Here is a 23,810-nt window from a genome sequence, read left to right as displayed (position 1 = left end):
TTTCTTTTCCCTGCTATCCTCAACCACTTTCTAAAAGTAAATTATCTACATCACCAAAAGACCCTGCTTAGAATGAAAAACATAAAGTAGTTCTGCCTTCAAATAAGAAATGGAAAAGGGCAGGGTGCTAGGCTACTGCAGTTAAAGAAACCACAGAAATATATGTATAATTACAAATACAAATCAATGGTAACAGTTGGTATACATATGAAAATTTACAGATCAAACTGTGATTTAAGGATTATCCAGAAACAAATTCTGACTCTACTTTTTCCTTGAAACAGGAAAAGCGAAACTGAGTAAGGAAAAAACAGTATCTCCCCCCAAAGCTTTTCTTAATCTAAAACTACCTCCCTAGCAACTGGTAAAGGGTACCCGCTGTCCACCTGCTCGCTACCACTCAGCAACGCACAAGGCAAACCCTCAGGGCCCTGCCTCTCTACCTCTGTGCCAGAATGAAGGGCTGCAGAAAGCCTCCGGAGATGGCAGATCTCTTAAAACTATGTTATTAGGAAGTATAACAAATAGAAAAGAATACACAGTGTATCTAAATATTTGCAAAAAGAGCCATGTCTGGGGAACTATTGCTTCCCATTAGGAAGAGAGGGATGATTTGACATTAGGAAGGCAATGCCACTTACTAAACTATATACTCAGAATTGGTTAAAATGACGTGTTTCCGTTAAATATTGTCTGATCGTAACAAACATCACTGAACCCGCTCAGGCATCCACCCCACACACCCCCAGCAGCTCTGAAGCACCAAGCGTGGGCACCCCTCCGTATCCAGTCCACGGGCAGACCGCTAGCCACTCGGTTCACCACTCCCTCGCTGGTCTTTCTAGTTCTGCCGCTGAGCAATCTGCTGGCTAGACTGGACAGTTTACTTTTTTATCTAAAAGGGATCATACTGTGTATGTCTTTGGCTTGCCCTTGCTCAGCAACACGTGCCTAGGGCTCCCTTGCTGCTGGGGCTGGATTCTATTCCACCGGGTGAAGACGGGCTACGCTAGTCTGTCCAGCCAACTGTCCAGGTTGTCTCCAGTTTCTGCTAGCAGAAAAGTGCTGCAAACAAACATTCTGGGGAAGGGGCTCTAAGGAGCTAGGACTCTAGGTCATGCAGCAGATTCATCATCTGACTTTATTAGGAAATGCCAAACTCTTCTAAGAATTACTCTGACTTTTCATCTTTACCACTTGATAGTGTAAAGGAAAGAAAGACACATTTCTTTCATGGTCTTGAAGGCTTTATCTTTCCTGCTTTCTCATTTGTTTGGGTTTGCCCTCATCCTATCTTTTACATGTAACACTTTTTCTTAACACAACTGGAATCATCCATTATAGAGCATAACAGCACAGTAAATTAAGTATCTATGACCCACCCCCTCCAACTTCAGAACAGTACCAAAACTGATCTATCTGTTAACTTCTATATCCTGTCCAAGTGCCTTCTTGCCCAGAAGCAGCAACTATTCTCAAGAGACCATACTCCTGCCTTTTTAATTTCACCACAGGCAACCATGACTTAAAAACACGTGGCTTGCTTAGGCTTGAGTTTATAAAAACAGCACCATGTTCCTGACCAACTTCAGCCCTTGTCTATTTCCACCAGAAAGTTCCTACGATTCATGCTTGGCGAGCACGAGCCAGTAGGCCACTCCTCCCCGGTGCCGTGTGCCATGTGCAAGCACCACACCACGAGAGCCCTGACTCTCCTCGGAGGGAACTCGTGGTGCTGGTTCCATCCAACAGTGGTGCTATGAACACTCTTGCAAACACCCATCGTATGGGCATATTGGGTATGCAAGCGGAAGTTCTGGTAAATTCACGAGAGAATGCCAAATCATTCTCAAAGTGATGGTCCTGACAGACACCAGCAAAGTGAATTTCCAATGAGTCACCCTTCTCTTTGACCTGGGACCATCAGACTTAACGATGACTCATCCTGAACTCCCAATTCACTTTTCTTTAAAACCCACAGCACTAGAGAAGAATCTAAGGCTGTATTCATTCATTCATTTACCCACTACCTATTTTGGGTCAGGGCACAAAGATGAGTAAGGTATGAGCCTGTACTTCGAGAACTAAGGATAGCACAGAAGATGAGTGACTGCTTTATGAATCATTTCCTTAGATTACAAGAGAAATACATACGCACTTTAAAGAATCCAGAAAGCATGGAAGGAACAAGAAGAGAATAAAAACCACAGAGCAGCCCAGCACCATGACAGAACAGAAACACCTCCGGTCTGGATCAGTGAGCTCCGCCCAGGGCCACACACTGCCACTCGGATGCCCCTGCCACACCTTCTCGGCCTCCAACGCTCCTCCCTCCTCCCACTCACCCAGCTGACACAGTTTCCTGGTCCGCTGCGGAGATAAAAGCCATCCCCCTGTTCTCCCGCCACAGCTCTCACCAACTGGCGCCCACATCCACCTGTCCGCTTCCCTTCCCGGTGCTGGAGGACCTGTGCACCTGTCACACACCACGAGGACGTCACTCCAGCATGTGACTGTGCTCTCCCCTTCTGCGAAACCTTCTCATCTGTCATATCCGCCATTTGGGGAGGCGAGTCAGGGGAGCACGCACATAATCTCCCTCTCGAATGTTCACACTGAACCAACGAGCACCCGATCAGCTGATTATCCCGAGCCTGCAGTCTTTCCGTTTGCTTGGGGGACACCACGCTCACCTGGGTGGCTCCCCTCTTCCTCGCTGCCCTTCGCTGGGTCACCCTCATTTCTCCTGTCCTTCCAGCTCACTCGCGCCAGCACTCCCCACCCCCGCCACCCCCGTCCTCACTGAGGCCTGCAGTGTGTGGCTTCAGCAATTCTTCACCGTCTAGAACTCCCTCAGGCCATCTTCTTTCTCCAGGCCTTTGCTTTTCTCTAGATGCTTTCCTTCCTCTGATGAACTCATCAGTCTCATGGATTTAACGCCATCTGTGCCCAGACGACTCTCAAATTTATGTCTGCACCGTGACCTTCCCTTGTAAACTCCCGCCCCATTACTCTACCTTCTTCTGTGACATCTCGACTTGGAAGCTAGAGCAATCTCAAGGTCAGCGCGTCCCGATGGAACTCTGGGTACTCTGGCCTCACCCCCACCTCCAGACGCTTCCACACATTGATGGCTGGCTGGCTGGCTGGCTTCCTTACACGTACTCTGGCCAGAAACCTTAGATTCGTACTAAACCCTCTTCTTTCATAGCCCATGTACAATTTTTCAGAAAATTCTGTAAGCTCTACCTTCAAGACAGATCTAGAGCCCGAACATTTCCACTACCATCCCTGCCACCATCCTGGCCCCAGGCCTGAACTACTGGAACTGCCTCTAGCTAGCCTGGTACCCTCCCACGCTCGCCTCTGGCCCGCTCTCCACACCGCTGTCACGGTGGGCCTGTCCTATCATGCCGATGTCCACTCGGATCACCGTTACAGCTCACACAGAGCCTGCAGGGCCCTGGATGCCCCAGACCTGGCTCCTTCCCTGAGCTGGATCCCTCCTGTCCATCCACAGTCGTCGCCTAGGTATGGCCCTGCCTCGAAGTTGCTGTTCCTGCCCAGCTGTCTGTATGTACTTCAAACACTGAAACTGTGTGACCCAGAAACTTATTAAAGCATTAGATTAAAGGTAAATGAAGGGGCGCCTGAGGGGCTCAGTGGGTTAAGCCTCTGTGTTCGGCTCGGGTCATGGGATCTTCGGCTGGGATCAAGCTCCGCATCAGGCTTTCTGCTCAGCGGGGAGCCTGCTTCTCCCCCTCTCTCTCTGCTTGCCTCTCTGCCAGTTGTGATCTCTCTCTCTGTCAAATAAATAACATCTTGAAAAAAAAAAAGTTCATTTAAAAAATGGAGGGGGGTATCATTTATAACCAGTATTCTAAAATTTTATGGTAATGGGTTTGATTTTGTTATCGAGAGCAATTTCTGTTCATTCTAAAACACTCTCCTCATCCGACTGGGATTGTTCCTAAATCGGCCTCGTACTAATACGGAACTGAGGACAGGGAGACAACTGGAGAGGATACAGCCGTGCAACACTGGAAGCGCGAACCGATGGACCTGAAATGAAGAGAGACAGGACGCTGAGGAAAACACATGCTCTTCGAATGAAAAGAATCACTGCATGAAACATACTTACACTATGTAACAATATGCGGGTGTTATGGAGATAATATACAAATAAGGTATGAAACTCATGGGAAACTTCTTTAAAAACATCTCTCACATACTCTTGTCTTTCCAATTAAAACACGATTTGAGCATGTGATACAATCATGTGGGCTGAAGTGTGCAGGTCCCGGAACACTAATCAAACTGCATGAAGCCGCCAGACATCGACCTCCCTCCCTGTCAGTCTTTGCCTATAGCACCTTCACCGCTCTGCGGAAAAGAGATACCCGTGCTAAGGTTTACAGCTCAAACTACTTTTCCAAAAGAAGCAAAAGAAAAGAAAAGAAATAAAGGCACTAGGCAAATCTATGAACCTAGGTGTGGTGCGTTATACTTCCTGGCTGGGCCTCCCTGTTCCCCCTCATCTGTACCAACGAAGGACAGAGGAAGATGGCATCTGTGCGTGTCTCTCTCGGGTGACCGAAGACAAATGCAGAGTTCCGCATTTGCCCAGGGACCTCGTGGGGCCCCTCATTTCTCCACTACTGACCCACCAGGACCCCTTCTCTCTTACTCACAGAAAGCAATGTTCTTTTATGTAAGAATTTCTTCTTTTTAATGCTTGTATGGGAGATCAGCTTAAAATCATTGGGCTTCTTCAAACCAGAACAATGCGAGGAGGCAGACCTATCAAAGCTCCTAAGTTATAAACTGAGTTAAATGAGAAGTATTTACCAAAATCCCTGGTGATTAGGCAGCCATTTTACATGTGTAGCCAATTAGAACTTGGACTGAAACAGATAAGCAGGTTTTATTAGGGTCCATTACCTCTGGCTGGGCAGAAAGTTCTCTTAGAAGATGACCATTCCACACAAACCGCTGATCTGCCTGAGAAGGAAGATATAAAATTAATTAAGTAGCACCTGCCTACCTGAGTTTCTACAAAACGAAAACTTTCCACAATCAGAGTCTCCACCTGGCGGCTACAGGCAGGTCTTCCCCTCAAACCCACCCCTCCTCGGGGTGTCCTGTCCCACTGGCTCAGGCAGAAACCTAGGAGTCCTCTGGGGTCAGTCTCTCTCTTATCTGTAGTCAACTGCCAAGTCCTACATCTCTTTCCAAATCTGCCCCCTCTCCTACATCCCTGCTCCCACAGGCCTGGCTAGCACTTGATCTGCCCTAACTACTGTGGGCAGCTGCCCCCCCTCCCCCACTCCTGTCTCGGCCTCGCCCCTCCCACCCACCCCTCCACATGCTGCCGGCAGAAGCTCTCCAACGTGACCCGTCTCCTGTCTGCTGGGGAGTCTTTTTTTTTTTTTTTAATTTTTTACTCATTTTATTTCACAGACAGAGATCACAAGTAGGCAGAGAGGCAGAAAGAGAGGAGGAAGCAGGCTCCCTGCTGAGCAGAGAGCCCGTTGCAGGGCTCGATCCATCATGACCTGAGCTGAAGGCAGAGGCTTTAACCCACTGAGCCACCCAGGCGCCCCCTGCTAGTAAGTCTTCATGGGCTCGCTGTCACCTACAGAACAGCCCTCTACACCGCCTAACCCTCGCTGGCGTCTGGCAGCGCCTCCAGGAACCACCTGCCAGTATCCCTGGCCACTCTTTCACTCCATAAATACAGGAGAAGTTCCCTCAACAACACGGGAGGTTGACCAACTCTCTGTTCTCTTTACAAAACACACCTATAGACCGCCATTCTGCGTCCCGGGAGAGGCCACAACCGGGCTCGCGGCCCACTTCGCCGCTCAGGTGTGCGCTCGCCATCGCAGGCCGCCAGCTGCACTTGGTAGCCATCACGACATAACCAAGCTCAGGGTCGTACACATCAGTGAGACAGGACTTAAAAACAAACGACTTTTTTTTTGGAGAGCTGAACAATAACAGAACTTAAAGCAATTAAAGGCAAGCTGCTGAATCAATACAGCTGTTGGAGCCGCAGGAGGAGGGGCAGCTCTGGAAGGTCCGAGAAACGGTCAGAATCTCCAGGATTCTGCCAACAGACCGCTCTGTGGGTGTCCAAACCTCTACCGGCTCAAACTGGAGAAGTGAAAGGGATGTACTTTCCACAGGGATCAAGGAAGCCAAAACAAAGAAAAGCTTACAGTTAGTCCTTAACCAAAAAATCGACCAGTCGGTGTCGAATTTTATGTTTTTAGTCAGACAAAATGTCTAAGATATGTATGGTTCATCTGTCACCTTCACGATTTCCTACATGAACTCTGACCCTTGAGAAGCTGACAAATTCCCTTCCCAGCGTGCAGGACGCCTGTCCCAGTTTTGCATCGCACTGCCACCGCCTCCCCCTGGAACCCTCCCTCTCCCACTGCCCCCTAACCACGATGGCCCATTCAGAACAGCCTTCGGTCTCCACTCACAAGCACCCTCCTTTGTAAAGTCATCCCCAGCTCCCCCCAGACCGAGTGAGACCCAAGTTTCCCTTGGGATCCCACTCCATTTTGGCACAGGCCTCATCGCAGCGATGGTCCCTTATTCTGTGACTGCCCAGACTTCTGCTTCCCCAGGAGGCCGCAGGCTCCCACAAGGGACCACCCTTTCTGTTCCGTGTCCCCACTGGCTAGTGTAGCGACTGGTACACAGCAGGCATCTGAGAGAAGTCTCGTAAACAAATGGAGAACACAGCATAGCAACTGCTTTTAAAAGCAACCGTCTCTGCAGTTAAAAGACAAATTGCTTGATTGCTTAGCTTACATCTAAATTTACGTCCAAGCCTACATATAATTTTCCTAGATTAGAGTACAAAATCTTAAAAGAGCCAGTCAACAAAAATATTGATTTGGGGTGGACCATATGAAATTATCATTTTTACTGGTCAAAAATGGTCAGTGACTGGCAATTTCATAGGGGCCAGCCTAACAAGTAACAGACAGCAACCTTTACAATTCGGTCTGACCCCTAAACACATCTAAAGTCTGTTACTAAAATATCCAGGCAGCAATCATCCAGGTTCCTGAACAGCAGGAACTTTAGGATGATACCATTTGAGGACCTAGTTTTAAAGATACACTATATTTAAAAAGAAGGGGGGCAGGGCAAAATAACAACCAAAAAACCCACCTTAAATCACTATTTTTCAAGTTCTTATATTAGTAAATTCTTACTTTTCTAGTTATAAAAACCACTGCAGAAAGAATATCACCTAGAGGCATGTTAATTTTATAAGGACAAATATGTTGTTAACACTAGTAACTCGGGAAACTACCGGCATGTCTATTGAGCCTCTACTTCTCAATTCTTGTACCACTGGTTCTCAGTCCTGTCTGGGCCACATAGACCGATTCTGGGATCCTGAATTTGCAATTGTGATGGGTACTGAAAATACAGTGTGTTTTCAACCCCACACGTGAGTCTGACATAGCCAGGATTGCGAAAAAGCAGTAAATATTTTTATGGATGACATAGAGCTATATCCTTTTAAAAAAAAGAAAAAGAAAAAGAAAAGAAAAGCAAAATAAGGAAAAATAAAGATGAAGCTTACCCTTTCCAAAAGACTCATTTCTTGGAATTCCGGACTAGTGTTAGACAACCGCTGCAAAGTATGGGTCAAATCATACGTCGTTGAGAAGTAGAACCCATCCACATTCAGGACGTGGTTTATCATGGCTAGGAAAGTTTTATTATCTTGTAACTGTTAACAAAGGGGAAGAAAACATCAGTGTGTCTCAGACTCGAAACGGACTCTGTCCTCATCTGTGAGCCCACCGGCCCTGTTAAATGCCACTGGCACAGGTGAGACAGGAGAACACTCACCATCTCCCCAGAACCTAGGCCAGCTCCTGCCCACCAAGGAGGTTCAGTGGACAGCATGGGGGTATTATTATATTAACTGATGGGCTGCATCTCCTGCCCTTTAGGGGCAAAACTTAATTTTAACTTCTAATGGGCAGAAGTTACTTTAACAGAACATCACGGCCTTAGGTGATGACCTTCCACATGTCTGACCCTTTAGAGACTCTCTTTCATCCTCACAACAAACCCTGCAGTTTAGTGTAATTACTCTCATCTGACAAGTGAAAAATATAAAGTGATGAGAGGCCCAATAACACAGCAAGTAAATAACAAGGGAGTAATATTATCCTCATTCCTAAGAAATTTTACTGGGCTAGATGGGAATTAAATTCTTTTTTTTTAAATGCAAAGATTAGTGGCGCCTGGGTGGCTCAGTCATTAAGCCTCTGCCTGGCTCAGGTCATGATCTTAGGATCCTGGGATCAAGCCCCACATCAGGCTCCCTGCTCAGCGGGAAGCCTGCTTCTCCCTCTCCCACTCCCCCTGCTTGTGTTCCCTCTCGCTGTCCAATAAATAAATAAAATGAAATAAAATGCAAAGATTAAAGAGAAAAGTCCAGTAAAATAATACTTAGTTTTATTTTCTGATAATCACTTTAGCTGAATACTGGGACATTTATTTTTATCCTTACTTTAAGAAATAATTGATAATGTCTGGTAATGTTTAATGATTATCAAATGATTAACATGTTAATTTACCTGTTACAAATCTATATATTATAAAATTTTTAATTCGGGCTCAGATAATATATAATGTCTGATATATATACATATATTTTTTTAGAATATATATATATATATATATATATATATTTTTTTTTTTTTTTTTTAAAGAACAAAAGGTACCAGCAAAGCACATGCAGTGGGCAATGTTAAAATAAGTTGCACGGCTGACAAGCAAGTACAGCAATCAAGAAAAAACGGTTCAGGTAAATATTACTGAGCTATTAAATAAATACAACCATTTTTATTGCCTTAAACACCATGTCTTATAGGGGTGAACATATTGATCTGTGGAGTATCTTTTCTATACCCTGTCATACACCTTTCTTTTCTTTTTTCTGTTAAAGATGTATTTATTTATTTAAGAGAGAGAAGAAGAGAGAGAGAAAGAAAGAGGGCTCTCTGCTGAGCACGGAGCCCAGGGCTGGGCCCAATCCCAGGATCATAACCTGAGCCAAAACCAAGAGTTCGGCTGCTCACAGAGCTACCCAGGTGCCCCTAATTGTCTTCTCTTACCCTGACACCTCATCCTTGGCACTCTCCAGGTCATGGAATAGCCCGAAGAGTCCCCTTCCTGGGGAGTCTATCGCAGGCATCACTTCCTCTGGGACATCTTCAAGTCTCTCATCACAACCACGTCATTACGAATGTCGAGAAGTTCACCTTCACTAAGACCCCGGGCTGCAGACCGAGAGCCTCGTGAAGGGCAAGCACAGGCATTCCCAGGGTCAGCCACGGCTTCTCTACCCAACCCAGGTTCAACCCCAACTTCCCTCCCAGAGCTGCTGCTTTTTTGTTCCTTTGCATTTCCAGCTTGCTGCGCCAGTGCTTGATGTCACGTACCATGGTAACTGAAATTTAAACCGCTTTGTCGGGGGACTGCATTCCCTAACACCTGAAGTAGGGTAACTAACTGAAAGACGCACGTACACAATTTGTGCTAAAGGGGTGCCACTGGGACATCCACACACACGCTGCTGTCCCCATGCAGCAAACGCAAAGAAAATTCTTTCTCTGGACCAGGTGGGAATGAGAGGAGGTCAGCAGAACTTCAAAGGCATCTCACATTTTCTTTCTTTGCAAAAAGGATATGAAGTTAATTCTGGTTGTTGGCTATAGGGGCTTTTTCTGTTTGTCCTTTTCTCTACATATGAAATTTCAAAACTCAAGAAGGTGAGTCAGTTTTTAAAAACAAACAAACCAACAACAGTAAGATACAGAAAGGACTTTTAGAAAGCATGTGTGTAGAGGAACCCTGCTTGTTGGACTGTTGAAATCTCGGGCTTAAAAGAAATCCATCCGGTGTTCCTTGTCCCACTGCCCCCAGCGTCTCGACGACGTCAGCTTTTGCAACGAGCAAGTGATTTCAGTTCTTACCTGAATATCAGTTAAGTGCAACATCGTCTTCTTATAAGAAAGGATGTCAAAATCTGTTGCTTTCCAGATGACGTGATTGAAAAATTCCCCTATTTTTGTCTTTTTGGTAATAACGATTAGATAGTTACCTGCAAAAAACACACACAACATGACTAGAAAGGAGGCGACTCGAAGGCCAATAGTGGCACTCTACACAGTTAAGAGGCCAGCAGTCAGACCGCACAGGGCCGCACAGATGAAAGGCCTATGACTTTTTTTTTTTTTTTTTAAAGGAAATCTTAGGATTTGTGAATAGAAAGAACAGGGCATTATTTAGAAGAGATCCTACTGAAAACTCAAATCTTTTCTCAAAAACATAAAAGTAAAAGCAGTGATCTTACCAGATGGGAGAGTAAAGTCAGAAAATGCTTCTTTCCCTCTCTGGCATATAGGCCTCTGCTAATGCGTTTCCTAGTGTGTAGCTTAAAGCATCATGTGTCATGAGATCTGACCACTCCCGGAGAGGGGTTAATGTCCTGTCTACACCACCCCTATGGCCTCTGTGTCATTATAAATGGCAGAGAAATGTGCTGGGGTGATATGACTATCTGGTCCTTGCAGGATCACGAAGATGAACAGTCCAGAATTAAGAAGGCATCACAGCACCAGGAATAATACCCTAACCATGATCCTGGCCACTGCTTCCTCCCACAAATAAAACAGGGTAAGCCTTTACCACTAACTTAATTCTTAAGCTCCATTCAAGGCTCTTCGCACGAGTGCCCTTCCAGGAAGTCTTCCTGTGAACACCTCTCTCCTGGAACTGGTCACATCGTACTACAATGATTTACTACCTAAAAACATCTCTCACTAGACTGTAAACTGCAGGGGGGGAAAAAAAAAAAAAGGGCCTGGCATCTTCTATAACTTAGCATCTAGCACACTGCCTGGTAATACAGGAATTTTTTTTAAGTTCAATGAAATGAAATTTAGGTAAACAAAATCTCCTTCTTCCTAACTCAGAACCAGGTAGCATTCTCCAACCCACACTAGGTCATATCCAACCTCCATATGGGGCTAACGGTAGAGGATACTCTGGTTCATCAGTGCATTAAAATGTTTACTTACTTAAATACTCTTAGAATTTATGAAAAATGTCTAGTTGACTAGGGATTTCAACTCCAGTTGAAATAAAACCAAAAATGAAACTTTTTTCAACAGAACCTTCAGGCTGATCGATTTTACCACTTGTCATCTGGAGTAGGTCACTTTTAGAAATTAATGACAAATATCTAACCTACAGATTTACTGCCTCAAGCACAACAGGAAGTATGCCTTCATCTTATACTGTGTCAATTTAATTAACTTCTTTGCCCATCTTGGCTTATTTTTTCTTACCTGCCACCAGACGGATTGTACCCAGTATACCGAATATTGGTCTTGTAACAGCTGAAGGAGGAACATCTTTCTTGACTTTAAATGAGAAAAAAAAAAAAAAGGAAAAGAAAAAAATCACACAGAAGCAGCTCACCGATACAAAAAGAGATGTAGTTTGACTTCTGTAGTTACTTGAAAATTAGTATGCATGATTTATTCTAAGAAAGCAATAGTCCTTCATGAGTCGTAGACCTCCATTTTGGCAAAATATAAAATAAAGATGTCCATGTGATGTATAAAAGCCACTGCCTATCTAGAATAAGGTGTCCAAAGTAACATGCTTCTGAATCCTCATCAAGTAAATCATGAGGTATTTCTATGGTCATTTTTTAAAAAAAGATTTTATTTATTTGACAAAGATCGCAAGTAGGCAGAGAGGCAGGCAGAGAGAGATAGGAGGAAGCAGGCTCCCCACTGAGCAGAGAGCCCGATGCAGGGCTCGATCCCAGGACCCTGGGATCACGGCCTGAGCCAAAGGCAGAGGCTTTAACCCACTGAGCCACCCAGGCGCCCCTCTATGGTCATTTTTTAACCAAATTTATTCAACCTCTTGCCAGAAACTAAGTCCATGTTCATTTAAGGGAACTAGAAAGTTAAAGGGGAAGAAGGCATGAATTTAACACCAACATGCAACTAATGGAACGCAAACAGAGACTTGCCCATCCACCTCTACAAATACAGGAAACGGAAGCTAGACCAAAGGGACAGAGGAGGAAGGAAATGCAGGTGTGCAGGGAGCCACCACCATTAACCGTGACTTTACCAATAATGCCCTTCATAATAAAAAAGTATCTTTGATTATACGGTTCATTTCATAATCGTTAAACTTTAAGTCAATGTGTTTCACAAAACACATTTATAGAAGAACTCTAGGGAATAATGTCCCAGAGGGGGGAAGGTAAGGGTCCCCATCAAATGCGCTGATTTTGCTGTAGACACGCACGTCACTTCTCTTCCCTCTCTCAGGGTCATATAAGGCCTGGGTCTCTGAGGAGGCCTACAGGGGAACAAAGCTGCTCCCTGGTTTCATTCACGGTTCCCCGACTCATGTGGCTATACAATTTTTCTTTCACAGTTTCATTACTATCCTTAAACTCATTCCACAGTTTCATTACTATCCTAGAACTCATTCTGAAACACTGCTGTCAATCCAAGTCCTATTTCTTAAAGGCAGTCCTGTTACTCAGCGTAAAGTAATTCCGAATAAGGTCTGAAGTTCACTTCTGTTCCTCTCGGTGATTCAATTTACTTAGCAACGCTATGCTACAATTAACGAACATGACCAATATGGGAATGCCAGTGCGGTGAAAAGCTTAGAGAAAATCCTGAATATACCAAGATCATCTGATAAACCTGAATGTACTATTTATGGATGCAGTTCTAAGTTACATTAACTGGAGTATAATAACAATAAAACTGATAATTCCTAAGAATACATGTTAGTTCATAGAAGGGAAAAAAAAAAAAAAAGAATCCCTCTTTCCAGGGCAATGGTCTGCATTCCCAACGGCTAAAAAAAGAAAAAGAAAAAGAAAAAAGTTGCAGAGCAACTTGAGTACTGTGCGTGAGTCAGCCCCTCATCACCACTGGCTTTGGGTCAAAGTATTTCTTCAAGTATTTACTGATGACTACTTGGTGTCCTTTTTACATCCAAATCATTGGTGACCTTTAGCACTGTCCCGTCTAATGGATCTGCAATTTCTACCTACAAATAAATGTCACTGAAAGGTCAAAAATAATTGAAAGCACATCCGTGCTAAAGCTTTTATAGGACACCAGGTTGTAGCAACACAGTCTAAAGAAGTAGTGTTACTACACTTTAGAAGGGCCCTAACATTGGTAAAAACCAATCAGCTCTCTTGAGAAAGCAGCCACCAACCAACAGACATAGGAAATGCCAAATTATCAAACTAAACCAGACCACTAATTCCATCTGGTCAAAGGAAAACTATATATAGTACTTAACAGAATAACCAGATAACTAAGAAAATAGAAATTTAGAGCCATCCCCTTCTTATACATTACTATCCTATTCAAAGTATTTTCATATTTTACTTTATCTATTCAAAGGATATTTATACTGACTGAATTCCTACTCTGTGGTTACTCAAAAACTGTACTTAAAAAAAAGACAGAGGGGCGCCTGGGTGGCTCAGTCGGTTAAGTGTCTGTCTTAGGTTCAGGTCATGATCCTGGGGTCCTGGGATCAAGCCCCACATTGGGCTCCCTGCCTGGTGGAGAGCCTGCTTCTTCCTCTCCCTCTGCTCCTTCCCCTGCTTGTGGTTGCTCTCTCTCTCTGTCAAATGAATAAATAAAATCTTAAAAAAAAGAAAAAGAAAACTCTTTCTAGAGGTGAATATTTAAACACATGAAATATGAAATTCTAAATGTTGTATCACGTGGTACACTAATTTATCACCAAAACTGTTTCACTTTTAATCAGTATATCGTTTATTTGGGGGGAAAAATTGCTTTTCACACACTAGAGAAGCAAAACCGAAATATAACTGGAAAGACAGACAAGATATAGACAGATAAAGCTTAGGAACATTACTTGCCTACAATACAAGTTTTAGTCAATGATACATACATATACATATTTTTTTCATTTATTAAATTATACTCAGTCATGAATATTTTCAAAACCTAAAGCAGCTGTTAAAATTCCGCACACTTATTGCTCAAACAACTTTCTCACCCTCCAATACCTTAAGTCTCACAGCTAGAAAGGAACTGACCTCTACAAAACCGATCCTGTTAAAGTACAGATAAGGGAAGTAAAAAAGAAATAATTATGTTTTTAAATCCTTATGGACAGTAAAACTTTTGAGATCATTCCTCCTTTTTAGAACAAGGGAGGAAGCATAAAACAAAAGGCATAAAAATCAAATGAGGCAGAAGGAATTCAAATTTATAAGATAAGGCTCAGAGCCACACACGGAGACACCCCCGATCGTTGAATTACTTGAATTACTACAGCCGTGGTAAAGAGTCTCTCTGGGCTGCTCCTGCCCCCGCCCCATCCCCCCACTGCTGAGAGCTACCTGACAGGGTAACTTCCGTGGACACACGGTCAATGACAAGTACGTCGTCTGCTCCATCATCACAGGCTTCCACATAAAATTTCTCAGGTGTGACGTGCCTAAGAAGAAATTAAAAACCATAAATAACCACAGCAGATGAAATTCAGGCTTCTTTAAAAACAAAACAAAAAAACCTAATTATCTTAACAGTTTCCCCACTGCTTAAATCTGACATCAAACTGATTTCCCAGCTACTGAATAAATGTTTTTGCTGTCCTGACGCATTCCCAGCAACTGTTTTCACTGGTGCACTAAGCTCACAAGGTTTGCTGTAAAACCAGTTTGACTTACACAAGAAAATCATATGAAATTCTAACTTACTACATTCAACACAGTGCAGAAGGTAGCACAGTAGTCAGGAACCCAGTCTGTAGAACTAGGCTACCTGTGCTGTGAGAACTCAGGCAAGTTACTCATCCTCTCTGTTCTTCAGTTCCCTTATTCATAAAACAGGGATAATATCAGATAATCGAACAACATGGTTGTGAGGATGAAATGAGCTCAGAACAACATCTGACACATAGTAAGGAAGATGTATTAGCTAAAAACACTAAGAAATACAAATAAAATATTTCCAGGAAATTGTTTAAAGTAAACTATTTTAAAGGTGCCTAGGGGCGCCTGGGTGGCTCAGTGGGTTAAAGCCTCTGCCTTCAGCTCAGGTCATGATCTCAGGGTCCTGGAATCCAGCCCAGCATCAGGCTCTCTGCTCAGCAGGGGTCCTGGGATAGAGCCCGGCACAGCCTGCTTCCTCCTCTCTCTCTGCCTGCCTCTCTGCCTAATTGTGATCACTGTCAAATAAATAAATAAATAAAATCTTAAAATAAAGAAAGAAAGAAAGAAAGAAAGGTGCCTGGGTGGCTCAGTGGGTTAAGCCTCTGCCCTCGGCTCAGTTCACAATCCCAGGGTCCTGGGATCGAGCCCAGTATCAGGCTCTCTACTCCGCGGGGAGCCTACATCTGCCTCTCTCTCTGCCGGCCACTCCCCCTACCTGTTGTTCCATCAAATAAATAAATAAAATCATTAAAATTTTTAAAATAAACCACTTTAACATTTGGGCATTTTGTTTTTGTTAGAATGCCATTAAAAAAAAAAATGAGGGCAGAAGAAAACTCATTCTGCAAAATAAGAAATAAAGGGGGGTAAAAATGAGGATTGGGACAGACTATTTGGAGCGGATGCAACCCTGTAACCAGAGTCCAACAAAAACCACACTTTTTGGTTCCTTGGAGAACACATGGATAACTTGGGCCAGCAGGGAGCTCGAGGTCCAAGGTCCAGGGCTGCTTGCGGCAACAGTAACCCCCTGCACGAACAAGAGGTGAAAACAATGCAGCCCAGCTGGGGCTCTTGCGCCCCTCCAGGAGCTGACCAGGTCTGAGGAAGGAAGCAGTTTTCTTTCTGTGGGGTCTTCTGTTTTGTTTTGTTTGTATTTTCCAGGAACTAATATTTACTGTCTTAAGCCTCCTTTGAAAGAACTTCTGTCCGTGCAGCAACCAATCTGAGGGCTTTTTCCTTTCCTTTTAAATTCTACTTCCGCTATTCCACTGGCCCTGCCTGTGAAAAATCTTACACAGATCCCCACAACCATCACCGACACCGTTTCCGACACACAGATGGCATTTCCGCTACCTGGGATTACAGGAACAAGTCCCACAGCGGAACAGACGGTACTGAACATTTCGGACGACAAGCTCTCAACTCTTAAGGATCCAAATGCAACTTACATCCTCTTATAGTTCATCTATAACTAACTCTTTAATATGGGGCTAGTTTCCTCAAGGGGCTGGGGGGTGGGTTGCTAAGAGAATGAAAATCCATCAGTTTTAATACAAGTCAAGCAAAATACAACAAAGACAAATTTGCTTTAAATATGGGAGTCTTGGAGTGCCTGGGTGGCTCAGTGCGTTAAGCCTCTGCCTTCAGCTCAGGTCATGATCTCAGGGTCCTGGGATCAAGCCCCACATCGGGCTCTCTGCTCAGTGGGGAGCCTGCTTCCTCCTCTCTGCCTGCCTCTCTGCCTGCTTGTGATCTCTGTCTGTCAAATAAATAAAATCTTTAAAAAATATATATATATATGGGAGTCTTCAACTCAAACCAAATACAAGAGTTCATTCCTTTCTATAACACCCAATAGTATTCCAGCGGATCTGTTTATCCATTCAACTTGCTGCTGGACATTTGAGCTGCTTCTGGTTTGGGGTATTATGAATGAAGGTTCTGCAAACATTCCTGTACAGGTCTGAGGCAGACGTACCCCTTCATTTCTCCTAGGTGACTCCCTGGAGATGGAAAGGCTGGATCTCATGGGAGTTATGGGTTTAACTTCCACAGAGCGGAAAAGGGCGGGGCTGCTGAAACTTTCCAGGGTGACAGAGGTGTTCACCATCTTGGTACTGGTGATGGTTTTGTGGGTGTAAAAATACGTCAACATGTGTAATACTACTGTACACTTGAAATATGTGGAGTTTACTGTCTGCCCAAATATACTTCCAATAGAGTTTTGTGGTTTTTTTGAGCGGTCCTGAAACCAACGAAAACGAATAAAGCAAATTTCCAGACAATCAACTCAGAAGGTGGTTATCTCTAGTCTTCCATCATGAAAACCAAACCAAACCAATATGCCAGTCCTTGTCTGCAGATGTCGTGTACCAGCGTGAATCGCTCACTAAGAATAAGTCAATAAATGTGCTGAAAGCTAACCATGTGTGAAGCATTACACAAGCATTAGGGGCTGGGAGGCAAGGGAGACAGAAAAAATTACAAACAGGAAAAAAATTTCAATAAAAAAAGAGACCTCAAAACCAAGACTTCTTTATAATCTATAAAAGCTTTCAAAGAAAGTGCTGTCTCCCAAGCAGAAGCCATTGTGACAAGCCCCCTGCTGAGGGCCACCCCTATCTTAGAGAGGCAGGCAGCACAGATGCCCGATGGCATTCTTTGAGGCTGAAACGGGCTTAGGACCTGAAAGAGTGCCCGTGGCTGGAGCTACATGGGAACATCCTGTCCCACCTCTGATGTCCGAAGAAACTCCAGGAGATCTTTTCACAAGATTCAAATGAATAACAAAGAATCTATCCTCTGTTCTCTTACTTCTAAAATAATGATTACAGCATTGCTAAAGAGCGGTCCATTACCAATGCTGCTTCAGTGTTAAGTCGACCCCCAAAGACGTGTTCTAGGCCCAGCAGTGAGCGCCAAAGCAACCACCCATGATCGTGGTCAGTCAACAAACACATGGGGGCCTTGTTTAGATGGGAAGTCAAAAATGATGGTTAGGGGTTCGAGCCGAAGGCCCAGAAAGAATTTTTGAGATGTCTTTGGTGCAAAAAGGTGGTTTTATTAAAGCATGGGGACAGGACCCATGGGCAGAAAGAGCTGCACTGCGGTCAAGAGGAGCGGGGAGGGGGTTAGGGATAGTGAGACTTACGGAACTCTCTAAAGAATTCTGGAAGCATGGTTTCCAGGATCCTGAGGGGGCTAGCTCTTGTTGGGGAAGGTAGTCTATTACTGTTTAGTAAACCCTCAGTCATGAGACCCTTCAGATGTATATTGGCGGGTCATATGATTGGAGGATGGATCTTGGAGGCGGGGGGGGGGGGGGGGGGGGGGCAGTAAGAGATACAGGGCCACATTTAAGCAAGAGGCTTGGAACCTGACCAAGGCAAAGGGCTTACAGTGACCATCAAGCCGAATGCAAAGACGCAATGCAAATAGGTTTATGAAACGACCCAGTCCGAAATAGCCATAGGGCCTTACTAACCACTGAGTTACTCACAACCAGGCACAGTGATATCCCCACACTCCCGCACTCCGTCCTCACCCCTGCCTTGCGGCAAAAAGCCTCTCCTCTACTGCCCTGTCCGCCATTTCCCTGTGGTGTACTCGATAAACTTCTCTCTCTTTTGTTCTGTCTTGGGTGAATTCTTTCACTGCCCCCCACTGCCAGGCCCCACCTGATGTGGACACCCCACAGTCGCAGCCCTCCATTAAGCCCGGGGACGAGACTGCTCATCCTGACTGCCTCACAGACAGCGGGAACTAAATGAGCACTTATGAAGCACTTTTGCAAAGAATAAAAGGTCTGCCTCATAGGTGTAATAACTCTATCATTAACAAAAACATACTTTAACAGAGAAGAAGGGAGAAAAGTTGCAAATTTTCATGACAGGACCAGAAAAGTTATTTACTTCACACTTTAAAGAAATAATATTGTTGAAGGTTCTGATATCTTTGCTACATGGGCCACCTCTGAACAATCTGGTTTTGAAAGGAAGATACTGGAATCATACTTTATCTTCTAAATATATATCCTCAAAGTTCAAGACGATATGAAACAGAGCTCTGATTTATCAAAAAACAAATATTCCAGAATAATAATGTGAACAAAAATTATGAATGAATGTCTTTCTTGATTTATTTGTAAATATGACTCTATAACAAAAAAAAAAAAGCTTTTAGTATAAAAGACAATGTTAGCTCAAAGAAGCCAGCATGAAATGCTGGCTATCCCTAGCTACTTCTTCCAGTAATCATTTTTACTTTGCATAGTTAAGAGTTTAAGCAATTAGGGGCACCTGGGTGGTTCAGTCTGTTAAGTGTCTTCATGATCCCAGGGTTCTGGGATCGAGCCCCTCAGCAGGGAGTCTGCTTCTCCCTCTCTCTGCTCATGTGCTCGCTCCCTCTCTCTCTCTGTCTCTCTCAAATAAATATTTTTTAAAAATTGAGTTTGAACAATTAAACCGGATACAGAATGTGCTTGAATTTAAACTGTATCATAGAAGTGTCTGTGGTAGACTGCGTCCTAAAGATGTCCCCCACCAAGATTCCCATCTCCTGATTACTCATTCACTCTAGGTACTGCCCTGCGGATGGAATAAGGTTACTAATCAACTGGCCTTAAAACAGGATTATCTTGGGTAGTCAGGGCCCAGTGGAATCACAGGCATCACAGGAGCCCATAAAAGCAGAAGAGGAAAGAAGAGCAAGTCAGAGAGGTGCAGCAGAAGGAGAACAAGAAAGTTCGGGCAGGAGACAGATTTGATCAACTGCTGACGGCTGCGGCCACATACAAGGACAGCAGAGAAGCTTCTAGAAACTAAGAGTGGTCCCATGCTGACAGCCAGCAAGGGAACAGGGACCTCAGTCCCACAACAGTCCCTGAGTGTTACTTTAACTATGCTCTGCATCCTGCTTAGGGGCCTACGCTCCTCTCCGTTCACAGCTGTGTTTGGGGACACAGGGTTGACACGATTCTCCCCCGGAAGGATGTGTCACTTCTTGAATAACCAATATTCCTTTTTGTACAAAAAGATGACTAATGGACATACAATCTCAGAAATCAGATTTCTCCAGATTTTAATACAATGCACGAAACACGGAGCTTGCAGCTCAACAGCCAACAGAAAAAGGCATTGTGTAGGGGCGCCTGCGTGGCTCAGTGGGTTAAAGCCTCTGCCTTTGGCTCAGGTCATGATCCCAGGGTCCTGAGACCGAGCCCCACATTGGGCTCTCTGCAGGGAGCCTGCTTCCCCCTCTCTCTTTGCCTGTTTCTCTGCCTCCTTGTGATCTCTGTTAAATAAATAAATAAAATCTTTAAAAGAAGAAAAAGGCATAGTGTTTTCCCTCAGTGGCTCACCCTCTTATACTCTGACTACCTTTAGAGCTCTCTCTCTTTTTTTTTTTTTGAAGATTTTATTTATGTATTTGAGAGAGAACACATAAGCAGGGAGAGGGGCAGAGGCAGAGGGGGAAGCAAACTCCCCACTGAGCAGGGAGCCCCACATAGGGCTTGATCCCAGGACCCTGGGACCTGAAACGAAAGCAGATGCCCAACCAAGTGAGCCACCCAGGCGCCCCTGACTACCTTTATCTACATAAATGCATTTAAGCACCTCACCTGCAAAACTTCTATAATGAAAATAAATTATTTGAATAAAATCAACTTAAAAACCTGTTTCCGGGACGCCTGGGTGGCCCAGTTGGTTAAGCAGCTGCCTTCGGCTCAGGTCATGATCCCAGCGTCCTGGGATCGAGTCCCACATCGGGCTCCTTGCTCAGCAGGGAGCCTGCTTCTCCCTCTGCCTCTGCCTGCCTTTCTGTCTGCCTGTGCTCGCTCTCTCCCCCTCTCTCTCTCTGATAAATAAATAAAATCTTTAAAAAAAAACAAACAAACCTGTTTCCATATACAAGTTGTGGTGTTAACCTAACAGATAACCTTTCAGTTCCTAATCAAGTATACATTGTAAAATTCAGTGTTTACAGAAGTAGAAGAGTCTATTAAAATTTATGTATGTATGTATATATACAAAGTTATATAAAATGTGCATGTACCTATCTTTTGAAAATATATATGAAAAGGAATGCCTGGCTGGCTCAGTTGTAGATCATGCAACTCTTGATCAGGGTTGTGGGTGTGAGCCCCATACTGGGTATAGAAATTACTTTAAAAAAATAAAAGGTTAGGGGCACGTGGGTGCCTCGAGTCATTTAAGCTTCTCACTCTTGATTTCAGCTCAGGTCATTATCTCAAGGTCACGAGATCCAGCCCCACATCAGGCTAGGCACTGGGCATGGAGCTGCTTAAGATTCCCCCTCCCTCCCTCTCTCTCTCCCACTGCCCCTACTGGCCTCTCTACCCCACCTACTCTCTCTCTTTCTCTCTAAAAATAAAATAAAATAATAAACAGAAGTTTTAAATTATATATGAAATTAAAAGTATCTCTATTATAAGCAATTAAAGTTTTTCCCCACTTGGTATTTAAACTTAAAACTGATGTGAAAAGTTCTGGGAACACTGATTAAATACACACATCCTGGATTAAGACTTTCAAGCAGATACAAAAAAAGTAGAGAGCTGTTAAACTAAGCCTTTACTAATTGTCACATTCCTGATCATCACAAAGTTAGTGACTTCACTATGTCCTTAGAGTTCTAAAAGTTATAGTTAGAAACTGAAATTTCTTTTAGAAGAAGATGACACTGCTACCACACTTCTAGTCTGGACAGACACATTTGAAATGACAGATCAACTAATTAAAATTTTAACTGAAGTAGAAAGAAATGCATTTCCAAGAGTAAATTCCATCCATTAAAAAAAGCTCTGATATCCTTTCAGAACATGGAATCTGGGGGGTACCAACAGGAGGGTGAAGCGCATGGGGCAGACACTAGTCATTCAAATGCAGGTCTGGAAGAGGGAAAGTCCTTGGAAATAGGCTAACTCACTAAGTCATGACAGAGACTCATCGCCTGTGGGGTGAGAGCCAACAAAGAAAGCCAATTCCTGCAGCATAATGCTGAAAAGCCTCAAGGACTGGAAGGAAAATGTAATAAGGACTGGGGTAGATAGGGGCAAGGTGGCTCAGAGTCTGTGTAAGTCACTCAGATCCCTACCCAAACCTACAGAAGCACCTGCCCACACACCACCACCCCCCCGCCCCGACCCTGGGATTTAATGCTTAGAACAGTTCAACAGAAGATGCTCTAAGGCCTCCAGACATGAGGCACAGCTGAGGGCCAAGGAAAGAGCCAAGTCAAGTCAAGAGACAAAGAAGGTCTACTTAGAGACTGGAAAACTCATCCAACCCTCTTTCTCTGCGAGATTCCCAGAATGCTGGCAGCCCAGCTCACACCATCCCTCTCCCGGAGCCCTCACAGGAGCTCTGAATACCATCTCTGAACAAACTCGTTGTCCTGAAAGCAAAGACCAGCAACTGCTGACCTTGAGCTGTACCCTCTTTCACTCTAAAAAAGAGCTGAGTTCCTGGGCGATCACTCTAAAAGCAAAGGCCACCAGTTTGTTAAGTCCTGACCCACAAGCAGACCCTCCGATCAATTTTTTAGTGCCTCCTTCTTCAACAAGAAATGACAACCAAGGATCACCAGATATTATCCATCACATAAGAAAGAGTCTGAAACAAACAATAATAATTCTGGATAAAAAAAAAACTATGCCGAGAACAGACGACAACCCCAAAACACATTTATAATTGATGTGGCCTCAGACAGAAGACCTTGCATTCATGAAATAAGAACAAGAAAAGCACATTCAGAAAGCAAGAACGTATTCTTGGACTGAGAGCAGAAGTAATAATTTGACTACTGGACAGAAAGACTGGAAGATAAAACTCTCCTTGAGAACAGAATAAAAAGGTAAGAGCTGTAAAACAGGAAAGCATAGGAAGAAAGGGGAGAAGGAGCAGGGGAAGGGGGAAAGGAGGGAGGGAAGGAGCGGGAAAGAGAGAGGAGCCTGACCCAGGATATTCAACATCAATTCAGCAGGAATTCCAGAAGAGCACATAAGGAAAAAGGGAAAGAAAATATTTCAAAGAAACAGAGAAAACAAAAACAAAAATAGTGAAACACACACACACACATACACACACACAGGCACATTAAGCATTAAAATTCAAAACACCACACAAAGACAATCCTAATGTTTCCAGAAAAAGAAAAATAAAAAAGAAAGAAAGAAGCATTGAAATATTCAACAGTCACAGTACTGGATTATTCAGCAACAACACACACTGCACGATTCATCAGCAGGTCCTCAAAATTCTACAGGATAATAATTTCTAACTGAGAATTCTATTAATCACACTATCCAAGTGTGAGGATAGAATGAAAACACCTTCAGATGTACAACATCTCAAGTACCTTAGAAAGAAGGAAAAGCTTGTTTCACTAAAATGGAATGAATGAAGAGGTAGACTGAGAATCCGAAACAGGACAGAAGTGAAAAAAATTCTCCTGACGAAGGGACTGTCTGGGACCACAGCTATGCAATGAGCCTAAAGAAAAGCCAGTGCGGATTAAAGCAGGGCGTACAGGGCTCCCAGAAGTAAATCTCAGAGAAGAAAATGAATTCACAGTTACCCAACGTGTTTCAGAGGAATTTTACTGCTGTCCCAGAGACTGAAGATTCATTAGCAACAGGTACATTTTCTTTAAAAAGTCATGCAAAGGAGCACCTGGATGGCTCAATGGGTTAAGCGTCTGCCTTCGGCTCAGGTCATGATCTCAGGGTCCTGGGGTTGAGCCCCGCATCGGGCTCTCTGCTTGGCGGGGAATCTGCTTCCCCTCTCTCTCTGCCTGCCTCTCTGCCTACTTGTGATCTCTCTCTGCCTGTGTCAAATAAATAAATAAAACCTTTAAAAATAAATAAATAAATAAAAAGTCATGCAAAGAAAAAGGAAAAAGGCACTTTTCAATTCCCGGAAAAGCAAACATTTTTACTGACTTCATTTGAACCCTATCTACATGAGCATAGCAAGATACACTAAGT

General features: G+C 43.9%; 1 protein-coding gene across 2 annotated transcripts in view; it reads right to left on the bottom strand.

Moving 5' to 3' along the window:
• SACM1L (SAC1 like phosphatidylinositide phosphatase) overlaps positions 1-23,810 on the bottom strand; it is a 60,493-nt gene that overhangs the window by 27,131 nt on the left and 9,552 nt on the right. Inside the window, exons 2-7 of one of the 2 annotated variants that reach the window (XM_032317429.1) lie at positions 14,486-14,583; positions 11,403-11,477; positions 10,026-10,153; positions 7,616-7,765; positions 4,942-5,001; positions 4,029-4,062 (exon numbers count right to left, since the gene is read on the bottom strand). In XM_032317429.1, coding sequence (XP_032173320.1) covers positions 4,029-4,062; positions 4,942-5,001; positions 7,616-7,765; positions 10,026-10,153; positions 11,403-11,477; positions 14,486-14,583 — 545 coding nt within the window. Of the gene's footprint in view, positions 1-4,028; positions 4,063-4,941; positions 5,002-7,615; positions 7,766-10,025; positions 10,154-11,402; positions 11,478-14,485; positions 14,584-23,810 lie in introns of those variants that run through there. The other variant, XM_032317437.1, reaches the window with a different exon arrangement.

This window comes from Mustela erminea, chromosome 1, assembly GCF_009829155.1.
Source record: "Mustela erminea isolate mMusErm1 chromosome 1, mMusErm1.Pri, whole genome shotgun sequence".
NCBI lineage: Eukaryota > Metazoa > Chordata > Mammalia > Carnivora > Mustelidae > Mustela > Mustela erminea.
Note: the sequence above shows the minus strand (reverse complement) of the source record. Positions and strands in the feature narration are given on the sequence as shown.